Source organism: Cervus elaphus, chromosome 13 (genome assembly GCF_910594005.1).
Source record: "Cervus elaphus chromosome 13, mCerEla1.1, whole genome shotgun sequence".
Taxonomy (NCBI): domain Eukaryota; kingdom Metazoa; phylum Chordata; class Mammalia; order Artiodactyla; family Cervidae; genus Cervus; species Cervus elaphus.
This window is the reverse complement of record NC_057827.1, coordinates 42,253,508-42,267,293: the sequence shown is the minus strand read 5'-3', so window position 1 is coordinate 42,267,293 and position 13,786 is coordinate 42,253,508. Positions and strand designations below refer to the sequence as shown.

General features: G+C 47.5%; 1 protein-coding gene across 1 annotated transcript; it reads right to left on the bottom strand.

The window, feature by feature from the left end:
- Positions 1 to 2,097: 2,097 nt before the first annotated feature.
- On the bottom strand, positions 2,098 to 11,522 carry FOXG1 (forkhead box G1). Its single transcript, XM_043922367.1, has 2 exons — positions 11,429 to 11,522; positions 2,098 to 6,200 (listed from the first exon to the last, which is right to left on the bottom strand). The coding sequence occupies exon 2, from the start codon at positions 4,499 to 4,501 to the stop codon at positions 3,023 to 3,025; it is 1,479 nt and encodes a 492-aa protein (XP_043778302.1). The 5' UTR covers positions 4,502 to 6,200; positions 11,429 to 11,522; the 3' UTR covers positions 2,098 to 3,022.
- Between the last annotated feature and the right edge of the window lie 2,264 nt (positions 11,523 to 13,786).

Below are 13,786 nucleotides of genomic sequence, written 5' to 3'. Positions count from 1 at the left end.
TATCTGTTGTATGTGTAACTTGGACATGCATCCAAGTAGAACTTTCTACTCCAGTCCTTAGTTACTAATCAATTCAAAGAAGTCGATTTTACTTTTGATTTCAGAACATTAAATTTGCCACTGGAATTCTATTTCTTGATCATGCAAATAAACAATCAGAAATAATAGCTATTTAATATGGCCAGAAAAAAATACTAATGGGGGAAATCTGTCTTCTATATATATGTCCCTTCACCTCACTATGAGTCCAACTGTCTTTGTAACTTTTGATAGGCAAAAAACTATATTTCTTCTGTCCCAGGACATTCTTATTCTACAAATAAAACCCATGGTGAAAGCAAACAATACATCATCACCTTTTCCAGTCTAAACACATGCTTGTCTTTGAGCTGTTTTGGATCACAAATGTGTAATAGGAATTTCCTTTGCCTAACTTCATTCACTTGGACGCTATTACTATTTTTATTATCAATCATACATTTGGCTTCTAAAACAATTTATTTGTGGAATTTTCTTTCATGCTTCATCCTAAAGAACTGTTAAATTCCAAGAAACTTGGACCTCTGGTGAAACTGCTCTCATACTAAGAAAATAGAATCTTGTCCAGTCTGCTTAAAGGAGATAATTAAACTAGCTGTCTTGGTCTATTTTAGTTCTTTCCCCATTTGTGTATATTTGGTTCCAGCTCTTTTAATTTTTTTCCTGGCCTTTTTCTGTCTTAGATCTCTCTCTCTTCCTCTCTCTCATTCAATTTTTCTTTTTGGTAGCAGGGACTTTTTTTTTTAAAGGTTCAAGATCCTCCTTTCCCTTTCTTCCCTCTAGCTGTCTCTTCCTCTATCTCTCCATTCCACAGGCCACCCATTCCCATATTCCAATATTAACTATTCTGTAGTTGTATTTCAAATCTGTTTCAATCAGCCTGCTTCTCGCCTAGATTTTTTTTTTTTTTCTCCTGACCAACTCTCTAAGTGTTTGCCGATAACATCTTGGGGACAGATTATTTTTCATTGGGCCCTTTGTAAGAAGTAGCCAGCTTATTGCATTACTGCAGAACACATTTCAGACTATACAATTGTAACAAATGAACAACTTGTCCTCCACCGACTCACCACAGGATCCAATTAGTTACTAAACCGTTTAGTTAGGTTTACTAATTATTTTCTGGAGTCACAGCAATTGGACTGCTAAACAACTCAAGAAAATGTTTTCATTTTGCTTCAGATTTATATCTATATGCATATATGTGCATGCATATGTACACTGCAAGTTAAAACAAAATTATGACTAAGCAAGAGGACAAATTTCTAGATAAAACTACACACACATATTTAAAAGGGAATCAAGAAATACCTCTATGATGTAAAAATGAAAGAAAAGGAGAGAGGCATTTTACTTCTTCTGAACATCTGGATCTTTAAATTGTTATAATTTTAAAATATAAACATTGATCTGCAAGTCATTACAACAGGTGATCACTTCAGCAAAATCTATATTGCAACTTCAGCACATCTTTATTAGAACTCTTTCATTGTGGGTAAACAGCCACAAAAATAAATGCTGACTTAGAAAGTATAAATACAAATATTTAAACAAAAATATTTGCAGCATTCATAGCGCAAATTGTACCTGAACTGAAGGGCTCTGTGTGTCTATATATATTACATATGTGTGCATTATATTCACTTCTATCTAACCATATACATATATTTATTTATAATTTGCCAAGTGCTATAAACAAGATACCTGAAACAAAATATATAAAAAGCATTCTATCAACTGATTTGAAAATAAACACAAGGTAAATAGCTATGCACATAAAATTAAATAATCTCTTTTTTACTGTATATCTACAGAAACTTAAAGATATCAGCTGAAAAGCCTATATTTTGTTTAAAGCTAGCATTTATTAAATAGCCTGCTCCTGGTAAAATTTGAATCCACAATGGAAAAAATATTTTCATTTGAAAAGTCTCAGTTCAAATGAAAGGAGCAGTTTAAATTTCAGTTGGCTGAAAAAGCCTTTGAATTCCCTAGAACTTTAATGATCTTTTAAAAATTAGTTCTACTTAATAAAGGAGACAAAAGTATCAAGATATATATGAATTTAGCCTATTTTTTTATTTCTGTGTGTTCATAGTAAACATTTTTGTAAGTGACAAACACGGGCATATGACCACAGTATCACAATCAAGAAATTTTAAGACAACATTAACAATCACTCAAATTTATGCGGCATCTGCGCAACACAGGTTACATATTTGCAAGGTTTACCTATAAGTACAATAGGTATTAACATTTCACTACATTTAGAAAAAATAAAAGTGACCTGTTAGTGACCACATACATCAAAATATACACAACACAAAATGAAGGCAATCATTAATTTTGTCCCCTTCCGATTCATTTGAATGGGCAGTGCTGCCAACTGAAACAACTTTCTTTTTTTTTTTTTTTTAAATACTTAGTATACCAAGTGCATTTTCTAAAACCCAATCTTTGGTCTAAAAGTAAACAAAATTTAAAAAAAAAAACAGCTTTTTAAAGAAAAGGACAAAACAATAAATGGCCAAAATAATTTCTTGGGCACCTCTACTACGAATGCTTCTTAAATACAAATTACAGTTTAACATTTTAAAACTCTCCCCATAATTTAGGTTGTTCTCAAGGTCTGCGTCCACCATAAAGATCCATGATAATTTATAATACTGCACACATGGAAATCTGGCGGCTCTTAAGGATAGACTTGTCAGGTTTGAATGAAAATGGCAAAGCAGTCACTATTTAGATACACATTCTACTATAATTTTGACTTCCAAACCTTATATTCTACAATGTATTCTCCCCACATTGCACCTCGCTGACACTCCACACCTTGTTAGAATAATAAACAACCCTAAAGACTGAACAAACGTACAGAAATGGGGGGGGGGCTTAATAAAAAATACCTGGACTTATTTTTTTAATTATCATTTACAATGCAAATGTGTGTAAAACGTTCACTTACAGTCTGGTCCCAGGGATGTTAATGTATTAAAGGGTTGGAAGAAGACCCCTGATTTTGATGTGTGAAATAATCAGACAGTCCCCCGGACAGTCCCGTGGTGAAACTTGGCAAAGAGGGTCTTAAAGACTCACAGGGCAGGGTCGAGGGGGCCTGAGGAGACGTGGACGAAGACGCGGCCCGGGCGCTCATGGACGTGCTGCTCTGCGAAGTCATTGACGGGTGCGGGACGTGGGGGAAAAAGTAACTGGTCTGGCCCGCGAGCAGGTTGACCGAACAGGGGTTGAGGGAGTAGGTCCCGGAGCAGGGCACCGAGAGGCCGCAGGGCACCGAGGCGGCGAGCGCGGCGGCCGTGAGGTGGTGCGTGGCGTAGGGGATCTCCCCGTTGACCAGCCGGTCTACGCTCAGCCCGTTGGCCGTGGAGAAGGAGTGGTTGTTGCCCAGCGAGTTCTGAGTCAACACGGAGCTGTAGGGCATGGGGTGGCTGGGGTAGGCCGACGTGGTGCCGTTGTAACTCAAAGTGCTGCTGGCGCGGGGGTGGTGCAGGGACAGGAAGGGAGACATGGGCCAGTAGAGGGAGCCGGCGCGGTCCATGAAGGTGAGGCCGGTGGAGGTGAGGCGCGCCCCGCGCTTGAAGGCCAGCTTGGCCCGCGACGTGGTGGAGCGGCGCCGCAGCTTGCCCGTGGTGCCGCCGATGAACACGTCGTCGCTCGACGGGTCCAGCATCCAGTAGTTGCCCTTGCCCGGGTCGTCGTAGTGACGCGGCACCTTCACGAAGCACTTGTTGAGGGACAGGTTGTGGCGGATGGAGTTCTGCCAGCCCTGCTTGTTCTCGCGGTAGTAGGGGAAGTTCTTCATGATGAACTCGTAGATGCCGTTGAGCGTCAGCCGCTTCTCCGGGCTCTGCCGGATGGCCATCATGATGAGCGCGTTGTAGCTGAACGGCGGCTTCTCATACTTGCCGTTCTTCTTCTCGCCCTCCTTGCCCCCCTCCCCGTCCTTGCCGCCCTCGCCCGCCCCCTTCTTCTCCTCCCCCCCGGCGCCGGCGCCCTTCTCCTTCTCGTCCGGCCCGACGGGCGCCAGCTCCCCAGGGCCGCCGCCCGGCTCGCCCTTGCCGCCCAGACCGTCCGCTTTGGCCCCGTCCAGGGCGGCGGCCGGGGGCGGCGGCGGCGGCGGCGGCGGCGGCGGGAGCAGCAGCTGCTGCGGGCCCTTGTCGTCGTCGGCGGCCGGGGCGCCCCGCGCCTGGGGCGGCTGCGGGGCCTGGGGCGGCGGAGGCGGCGGCGGCGGCGGCTGCTGCTGCGGTGGCGGTTGCGGGGCGGGCGGCGGCGGGTGGTGATGGTGGTGGTGGTGGTGATGGTGATGCTGGGGGTGGTGGCTGTTGTGGTGGCCGTGGCTCGCGTGGTGGTTGTCGTTCTGGACCGCCTCCGGCACCAGGCTGTTGATGCTGAACGAGGACTTGGGGATCATTTTCACCTCTTTCCTATCTCCCATGTCCAGCATCACCCAGTCGTCGGGGGGAAACGGCGGCGGCGGCGGCGGCGGCGCGGGAGCCGGGCAGCGGCGCAGCGGGCGGCGGCGACCGGTGGGTGCCGAGCGGGGCGCGGGCGGCGCGGGCGGCGGCGGCGGCACTGAGCGCTTCGGCAGCAGCGCAGTTGGACCGCAGGCTCCGGCGCTGGCAAGTCATGTAGCAAAAGCAGCAACCACCCCTCAGGAATTAGAAGAAAAAAAAAAAGAAAAGAAAAAAAGAAAGAAAGAGGGAAAAAAAAAAAAAAAGAAACCACCACCGCCCCGGGGGTGAAGCTCCCTAGCTCCCAACTCTGCTTCTCGGTCTCCCCCCCACCCCCCCGCTCCCCCCCCCCCGCTGCTTCCTCCTCCTCCTCCTCTCGCAGCAGCAGTCACAGCAGCAGCAGCAGCAGCAGCCCAAAGGGGGGGAGAGCCGGGCGGCGGGCGGGCGCGTCCCGGAGCGGCCGCGGCGAGGCTGGGGAGACAGCGATCGCGGCGGCTATAGCCACAATTAATTTTCCGAGCTACAGGCGCACACTAGGGCTGTAAAAAAATTTTTGGTTTAACCTTTCCTACCGCTGGGCCAATCAGAGCCGGCGGCGTGCGGGAGCGTCTCTCCCGCCGTCGACCAATCGGCGGGCCCGGGCCCACCCACCCCCGCCCCGCCCGTCCGCCCGCCCGCCCGCCCGCCTGCCCGCCGGCTCCCGCCCCCTCGGGCGCTCGCCTCCCCCCTCTCCGCGGGCTCTGGGCCTCGCGGCCGCGCGGAGCCGCGTAGGGATACTCCGGCGGGAGCACGCTGCGCCGCGGCCCTTCTCTGCGCCCCCCCACCCCCACCCCCACCCCCGACTACCTCCACTCCACCCCTGCCACCCCGCCGGTCTGCTCAACCGAAGTCTCCCTCTTAGGGTAGATCTCTCCCATTTTCGGCTTCTTTCTCACAGTATTGAGTCAGTCTCGTTTGAGCGTCAATATTTGTCCTTATTGATTAAAGTTTGTATCCAATTTTATTTTTAAAAGCGGGGGCGGTGGTGGCGGCGGCGGCGGAGAGAAGAAGTGGGTGGGAGAGGGCAGGAAATGGAGGAGGAAGAGGCGAGGCACTACTCGGCGGGGTCGGCCTTGCAGGCCCGGGTCCGGCATTTCTGAGCCCGTAGGAAAGCCGTGCGTGCCGTAGGTAAAGCTCCTACGAGGCTTCGGAAGGTCGGGGAGGAAAGGCCCACCTCGGGCGCGGAGCGGGGTGGGGGTGGGGGTGGTGTCCTAAACCTTGAGGGAGGAGGGCCCGGGAGAGGTTTGGAAGCGAAGAGAAGAGGAGGAAGTGGGCTGGCGAGCGCGGGGCCAAACGGGGGTTACTTACTCGATTCCTGCGGCTCGGTCGGCGGCGAGCTCGGAGCTCGGGCGCCGCCGGGAAGCCGGGCCTGGGACTCCAGGCGCGGCGGTGGCGGCGGGCGAGGGCGGCTCAGTGGTGGGTGCCTATGATGGCCTTCCGAAATAACGGGTGCTCAGAGAGAAAACAATACCAAACAATCTCGAAATAAACCAGGTAATACATGCTCTGTCTGTGCGTCTCTTCCTTCCCCTTCTCTCCGGCTCCAGACCTTCGCTCACGCTCTGGGCGACTCGGTGCCGTTTTCTTCTCGCCGCTCCAGCGTCTTCTCAGCTTCTAATCCGAATTGGAAGCGAGTAGCCGCGAGCGATCACCCTGGAAATGTTTTCATTTTGCTTGTTGACATTGGAAGAGGGGGGGAAAAAGGGTGGGCGTCTATTTCTTTCCGGTGTTTTTTTTTTTTTTAAGCCTTCCTATTTTCACTCCCTCTTTTCTTTTTCGTTCCGTTTCTCAAATGTTTTTAATTTGTGCGGGCCTTAATCCTGAAATAACCTCATGCTTCAGCCAGCCCTTTCCCATCCTGAATGCTGCTGGAGGCACCCAGGAGCCTTGGGAACGTGCGTCCCACAATTCCAGCTTCTTGGGCTTTAGGACTGGAAGGTTCGACTGAGGGTTGAAGTGAGTGGGGAGATTGTGATTCGAGGGCTTTAAAGGGATCCCGTGGCCAGGGGCAGGGCTAAGGCCCAGCATTTCCCAGGGATTGGAATTTGGTGCGGAGCACACTGATTCAAAGGCTGTTTCATCCCACATGGGCACGAAACATAGCACATTTTACGGAGGATGAAGCCTGAGAGAAGAGGGAGGTGGAGGAGAGGCATACATGAAAAGCACCTTTACCTCTGTAAGGTAAATAATCACAGAATGTAAACCTTTCTTCACTATGATAAACTCTCAAATTATCTGACAGATTTGGTTATTTACGAAAACGAAGAAAAAAGCGGTGCCTATTTGTGCTGTTAAAAGTTCGGTTCTAATATTTTAAAATGCAATTGAATACTCAGGTTGACAGCTATTCTACTCTCCCCATCCCACCCCACCTTGAAATTATGAGAATAAATGCTGAAGGGAATAAGAGACAATTACAAATAACTAATGATTTTTAAATATGTATCTATGAGGAATGGCAATAAAGGAGCTTTGAACATTAAACTAACCTCAACTATCCATTCACTGTATGTATGTGTGCGTGGGTTCCCCCTATGTCTACATAATTCCTTACTTTAAAATAAACTGTATTTACATGTGGGGAAATTCAAAGGTCCTAGCGATCTCCGTTGATGGTGACAGGGCCCCATACTCTTGACTTCTAAGCTCCGAATTTCTCACAGAGCCCGGTGAGCTAATGGCTTTTGCGGGCCCGGTTGGAGAGATCTGTGGGCCTTCCTCTTTCGGCTCACTTTTCCTCCTCCCACCCTTCTCCCCGCCCCAAGCCTGTTATTCCTACTTTTCCTCAACTCGCATTCCTGCCTCCTCCCCTCTTCCCCACTCCTTCCCCCTCACTCCCCCCACCCCTCAACTCCCTCTATTCCTCTCCCTCACTCCATTCCTCCACCTACTCCTCCCCATTCCACCCCCACCCCATCCCCAAAGCCCCCCTCCTCATCACCACTTATAATGGCACACAAGGGCTCCCTCTGAGGTGGACGGCCCGGTACGTTTTCGTAGTCGGTCTAGCGTGAAATGATTCGGTGTAACCGGATTCTTGGGAAAGGACAGGTTACGTAAACATTTACTGATGTGGAGTAACTATACTATTTGTACTCTGATATGCAGGAAGGAAAGTGTTGATTAACACAGAAGAAAAAAAAAAGCGAAATTAGCTGATTGCATGCTCATAAGTGCAAGCTGTCATTGAACTGCTTTTAAAATAGACACAGCTGGGTGTTTGTGTTGAAAAATTTCTTGTGTTTTTGCTAATACTGAAATAAGCATGATTTTGTATACCAAACATTTTCAGATCATTAAAATTTGTAATCTGTGCTGGTTTTAAACACAAAGAAAAGAAACAGAATCATTTCGATGTAAAATTTGCTGATATTATATTAACTCAATCAGGTCGGTACAAATTGTGCATTGTGCCTGGTAAAATCTGTTTGATCAATTTAATACACAAAGTGCCAAACGTGGGTATTGTTTGTTAACATTGGACATTTTATTCAAATCCGAGCGCAGCAGCAAACTGGAGGAGACTTCCTTGAATACAACACTAGCACTGACTGATGAATTTTTAATGTTTTAAGGTGTTTCTTAGGTCAAAGCTGAGTGTTCATTGTTTTGTAATCCTGCATAAAATTTTAGCAGGTGAAAATAAATTTTTCTTCTGTTTACTTTCAAATAGCAAAAACTGGGGTCTGCTAATGAGAGCCGGATTAATCTGATTTTATGTGCCAGGAGCATATATTGACTGAGAAAATGTTTTGCATGCAGATTTAAAATGTGTTATATTATTTCAAGGGTTGCATGGATGCAAGTCTTAAAATATTTGTGGTAGGAATAAATAGATTAAAGTTTAATATAACCATATTAAAGATACTCTTCCTAATGACAAAGGTTATTTGCAGTGAGGGGGGGGAGGTGAGCTTGAATTCCTTCTAATAATTTTAATTAGACTTAATGATGAGATAGAATGATATGTATATATGTACATCTATATTATATATATGGGCTTGTTCAACAAAACATGCACTGTTTACTCAGCAGCCCACATTTGTCTCAGCAATGGCTTCTTTTTAGAACTGCTACTAGATGAAATGGAGGGGGAGGGGGTTCTTGGACAGAGTATTGTTCAAGTTGAAAGTCCCTGGATAGAGCTTTGTATATCCTACCGGCCAATTTGGGTGCAAATTGGATTTGAAGGACTGCCCACATCTACCTCAGGCCTCTTGCCTCAACACAGGAGACCCTAACTCTGTATTTCCACCTCATTCAGTCTCTGTGTTACCTTCAAAAGACAGAAGGCATCTGGTGGTCTCTGATCTGAAAAAAATTCTCATCACTTTAATATTGTATCATCATCAGCTTAATCTTGAGCTCTCATACACATGGATCTATAAATGTACAGTGTTAACGTCAAAGCCTAAGTTAGAGCAAATGTAATTTTCTGGCATATACAGTGGTAAACTTCTCTGTCTGCCCCCCACCCCAACCCCCTAAATGAGGACAGGCCTTGAAAAGAGTGAGCAGATCCAAGGGAAGAATTCCTTGGGAAATGAATTAGATTATTCCATCTCTAGTTTTAATTAAATAGCCAAGGTTCCACGGCCAACTTGCAGGGAGCAGCACGTTTGGTTTTTCCATTTGGTGGGGTTGAGTCTTCCTTAGGGCCTGTTTCGCGCTTTGGTCGGTGCTTTGCTTCTTTTCCCCTTGTTACCTGCTGGTTAAAGGAGGGCGAGCCATCTTTACCTAAAATCCACCCTGCTCTGGGCTCCCTGGATAGGGTGTTCTTGGAGCAGCGCCCAGCGCCAAGCTCTGGGTAAAGCTGTCTTCCTGCAGATGCAAGGGGAGCCTCTGGCCCGCTGACGTTTGGGAGTGAGCGGAACCCTTACTTAAGGAGGCATCCAGGTATTTCCAGAGATCCCGTGACTATTGAGGTCTGCTCTCGCTCAAGCCAACTCGTCTGTAATCCCTTCCTAACAGCAGGTAATGGTGCTAACATTTAGTGATTATAAGTTACTCTTTAGCGTGTTGTATTCTTGTTCTGTGGGTTTTGGTTACAGGTTATACGATTAGGTTTGCGAGAACAGTAGTGAACTAAACTTCTCAGTGAGAGGTCTTCACACCAGGGAAGTGTTACTTTTCTGCAGCAGCCCTGCCTCATCACTCATTAGGGAGCTGCAGGTTGTCAAGCGGCTGCTCTTAGAGAGCGCGCGCACCCTGAATATCCCCAGGGGCGCGCACATGTGCGCGCGCACATACGCGCGCGTGTACAACACACACACACACACACACACACACACACACACTCCCCTCACTAAAACTAAATTAAGAAGCCGATGATTAAGACAAGCGTCTACTAGGCCTGTCATTTCAGCATCCTTCCATCATAACATTGTGGCATCGGCAATTTTGCTTGAGAACCTTGAGAAAAAAAAAATCCATGGGAGAGCCTCGTATTTGAGCATCGAGATGCTTAACTTGTAAAAGCTAGGGAAACACTTTGGAAGCAAGAAAGTCCAAAGTTAAAAACATTAAAAAGAAGAGAAGCAAGAGGAGGTCTGGATAGAGACCCTGGGACTCCTCAGGCAGGTTTCTGTGACTCTGCCAGACAGCTTCCATGCTCTCTGAAGGCAAGCACGTACTCACCCAAAGGAATCATCTTGGGACCTGCAACAAAATCCACCCCGGAGAAGCTTCTTCCCATTGCTAACCCTGCAGACAGCCAGGTATGGAGAAATCCATAAGGAAATACCACCCTAACCTCAAAGGACCTTGAAAAAGCCTCTCTGAACAACCTTTCAGTGGAACAATCTGCACAGATCTTGTAAATATAAAATGCCCACTAGACCTTTACTTGTTCCCTGTTATTTGCTAGCGTGCTTGGGATCTCTGATTGTGGACAATCTGCAGAGGGAGTTGAGTCCTGCTAGTGGTGAGGGCAGGCCTGTTCCATTTTTTTGACCTGATCCAATTGGGAGACTAAATCCCTCACCTTTTGGGCAATCGTGCCCTGAGAGGCCAGTTTCTTTTTTTCTTCTAGTTGCCCTAGGAAGAGACACAGCCCATCCTTCAGAGGGGTCAGGCAAAGACAAAGAGTTGGAGGGGTGATGGTAAGCGGGAATGACGGAAGCTAGTGCTGGGTCCTTAGCTTTAACCCTTGAGTCTATCTGAAAAGGAAGGAAGTGAGAGTTGGCCAAAGTCAGCACACAAGACAATGCTACCTTGGCTTTTCCATCAGTGGTACACTGAAAGAGGGGGGGAAATGACCTCATAAACATATATCAGTATGAAAGAAGAACTTACAGGCCTCAAAATGCTGAGCTCCTGGAGTTCCAGCTCTTTACTGTCCCCTCACTGTTCTCTTCAATTTGTTGGGACTTCATTTTGATTTCCCATAGGAGACCAAATAATCTACTTTGGGAAATGCTAACGGCACTCTTCAGAGAATGTGGGGCAACGAGTCTCCTCTTTTCTTAAGTACCGTTCCAAAAGGTCCCCCAAAATTCCAGTCGTTGAGAGAGAAGATGAAAAGGTGCGGCTAAGTGGCAGTTATTAGGACGGTCGGCTCCAAACCAGTCACTCTAAATAGTTAAAAAGTACACGAAGAGCACCGAACAATACAGAAGATTGATGAGTATGTTTTAGACAATGCTCGCACCCACTGATGGCTTGTGCAGGAATGACGAGGGAGAAAACTGCCAGCGTTGGGGTGAGCAGGCCAGGAGGCACGCGGAGACCCCTCCACCCCCGAAGTCCCCCTTCGCATTTGAAAAGTCATATGAGACAAAAAACACTATTTACTAATCAAATACATCCGCTTCCTTTCTAAAAACCCAGGTGGACAAACCCATGAGCCAGTTTTTACTTCTTGTCTTTCTCATACCCACCTGCCTTCCTCACTCTCGAACTGCAGTTCCTGTAGGTCTTCCCCTCCCCCTCCAGCTCGAAGCAGTGGAAATATGTTGGAGCAACGTTTCGCAAAAAGTCTCGATCTTCTCCCTCCCTCGCTAACCCCTGGAGGCTGTAACGGCGACGGTTCCGGCGAGGAGCAAAGCGGAATACTGGCTCCCTGGCCCTGCGCGCCGCTCCTCCCCGCCCGCACCCGCGCGCCTGCCCCGCGCTCCTTTGTCGCCCGCGTCTGCCGAGCGCAATCCTCCTAGAAGACTTGCTTTTAGGTTTCATTTCCGGATTTTCCCCTCTTAGAGTTACCTTTTCAGCCCAGATGCCTCGTGTTTGCACATCATGCCGGAAGCAGGCATACAGATCAATATTTTTGGGCTAAGAGGTCATGTGCCACAGTGAAGGCGGAAAAAAAAAAATAGAGCCCAGTTAAAGGTTTTCAGCTTATTATTTGTATAAAGCACAGCTCAGAGTTAAAAGACGGGGGTGTGTGCAGGTGAAGTTAACTTGAATATTCAGTTACAGGAAGGGGTGATGGGGGAGAGCGGTTATAACCCTATTTCTCTCCGGCCCTTTCGAAGGAGCCGAAGGCAGGGAGGAGAGAAGCGGCCAGGGTAAGCGAGATGCAGGATAGCGTCAGGAACAAGTGACCGTTATCCTGTGCAAACAAAACAACTCTACTCTTCCGGTTCAGAATCTACAAAAAAGGTAGTGGTGGTGATGGGAGGGGGGTCACTTTTATTTTAAAAACAATCCTAGATAGGTTCTTGTTTAGTATCTTCCTTCTAGGCTTGTCCTAAGCACTGGGGAGAGAAAGTACCCGTTCAAGAAGAAAGCACCCGTTCAAGAAGAAAGCCGGGTCGGCAAGTTTGGCTCCCGAGTGTGTGAACTGTGAATCACCGCGGTGAAGATCTTTTCCTTTTTTTTTTTTCCTCACCCTTTTCTTTTCTCTTGTAGCGTGAACTTGTTAGATAAGATAGATGAGGCCACAGGGAAATGGGATCGCTGAGAAAGCCCGGCTCCTTGGAGAGCAGCCTTGAGGCTGGCAGGCGGCCGCTGAGCGCTGCCTTGGACAGAGCTGAGGGGCGCAGGGCTCCCTCCGGAGCGGTCCCAACTCAAGTCCCCGCGGCCACCCGCGGGAGGCACCCGGCGCTGTGATCGTCGCCTAGGCAGCCTATCCTTTGGCCTTAGAAGAAACACCCCAGAAGGCGAAAAAACCCTAGCTGAGTTGAGTATCTGCTTTCCGGCTTGGAACACTGAACGCGGCCCGCAGGTTTTCCTAGAAATCCAGAGTCCGGACCACAAAGCAATCGGAGGGTGGGAGACACTAGATTTTAAAGAAGTGTGGAGTCACGCGTGAACACTGCTTTCCCCATTGATTAGAAGTGGCTCTCTTTTCCTATTTATATATACTCCACATGCTATTGATTACACACGGCGATTTACTTGAAGAAATGCTTAGAGTATCTTTAGCACACGCTCCTCTGTCTTTGTCCCTCTCAAAGATTTCAGCTGATAGTGTGGCTGGTTGGGATCAATTAGCACTGGATTTTGCCCCGGGATTGCTCCCCAGGGCGGACAAATGGAGCCAACTCATCTCCAGCGACTTTTTTTTTTCTCCCACGTGCGTATCCACGCCAGAGCTTTAGAAGCAGTTCAAAATCCCCAGCCTAGGTTTCACTTGATTTTGTTGTTATTGTTATTGATAAATATTGGGTCATACACAGCCACTTGTCAGAGTCTTTGGCTCCGACTGGCATTTGCAGCTCCTAGAGGGGCGTTTGAGTTGTGTTCTAGGAACTGGAGAGATTTGTTGGGAAAAGCATTGCACCGTCTCTGCTCTTTTAGCTGCAGACATGGCCCCTTAAAATCCTACTCTTTGCTGTCTACAGTCACGTTTATTTCTTTATTTGTTCAGATATGTGAACGCTGGGTATATGTGTCACCCTCCCCCCACCATGTATCTTCTAATTGAAATTATCTTTAAAACAAAAAGCTGTTCATCTCAGTTTTCTAAAGTATATCTGAAACTAAAAAGAACATAGGCGAATAGACAGATAATTGTTGTAATTGCTGGGGGATGGTTGGGTAGGTAGGACGTTTGGGGGTTGTGTAATTGGAGTAATATACACAGTTTATCTTTCCACGGTGCTGTATATACTCTTTCCCTTGATACTTATTGCACACGGACTGAGCCCATGGTCGGCTTGTCTTGGCATGTTTGAAGCCCCAGACACCCAACAGTATCATTACAGGAAAGAGACAAAACCCCAAAGACTAGAGGCAGGGAGGCGTCTAGCTTGAGGTGAATGGAGAGTTTGTCTTGGCGGTGGACTTTTCGGGTA

Bases quoted from the DNA above. Each gene is read 5' to 3' on its own strand.
- FOXG1 (XM_043922367.1), bottom strand. From the start codon at position 4,501: ATGCTGGACATGGGAGATAGGAAAGAGGTGAAAATGATCCCCAAGTCC.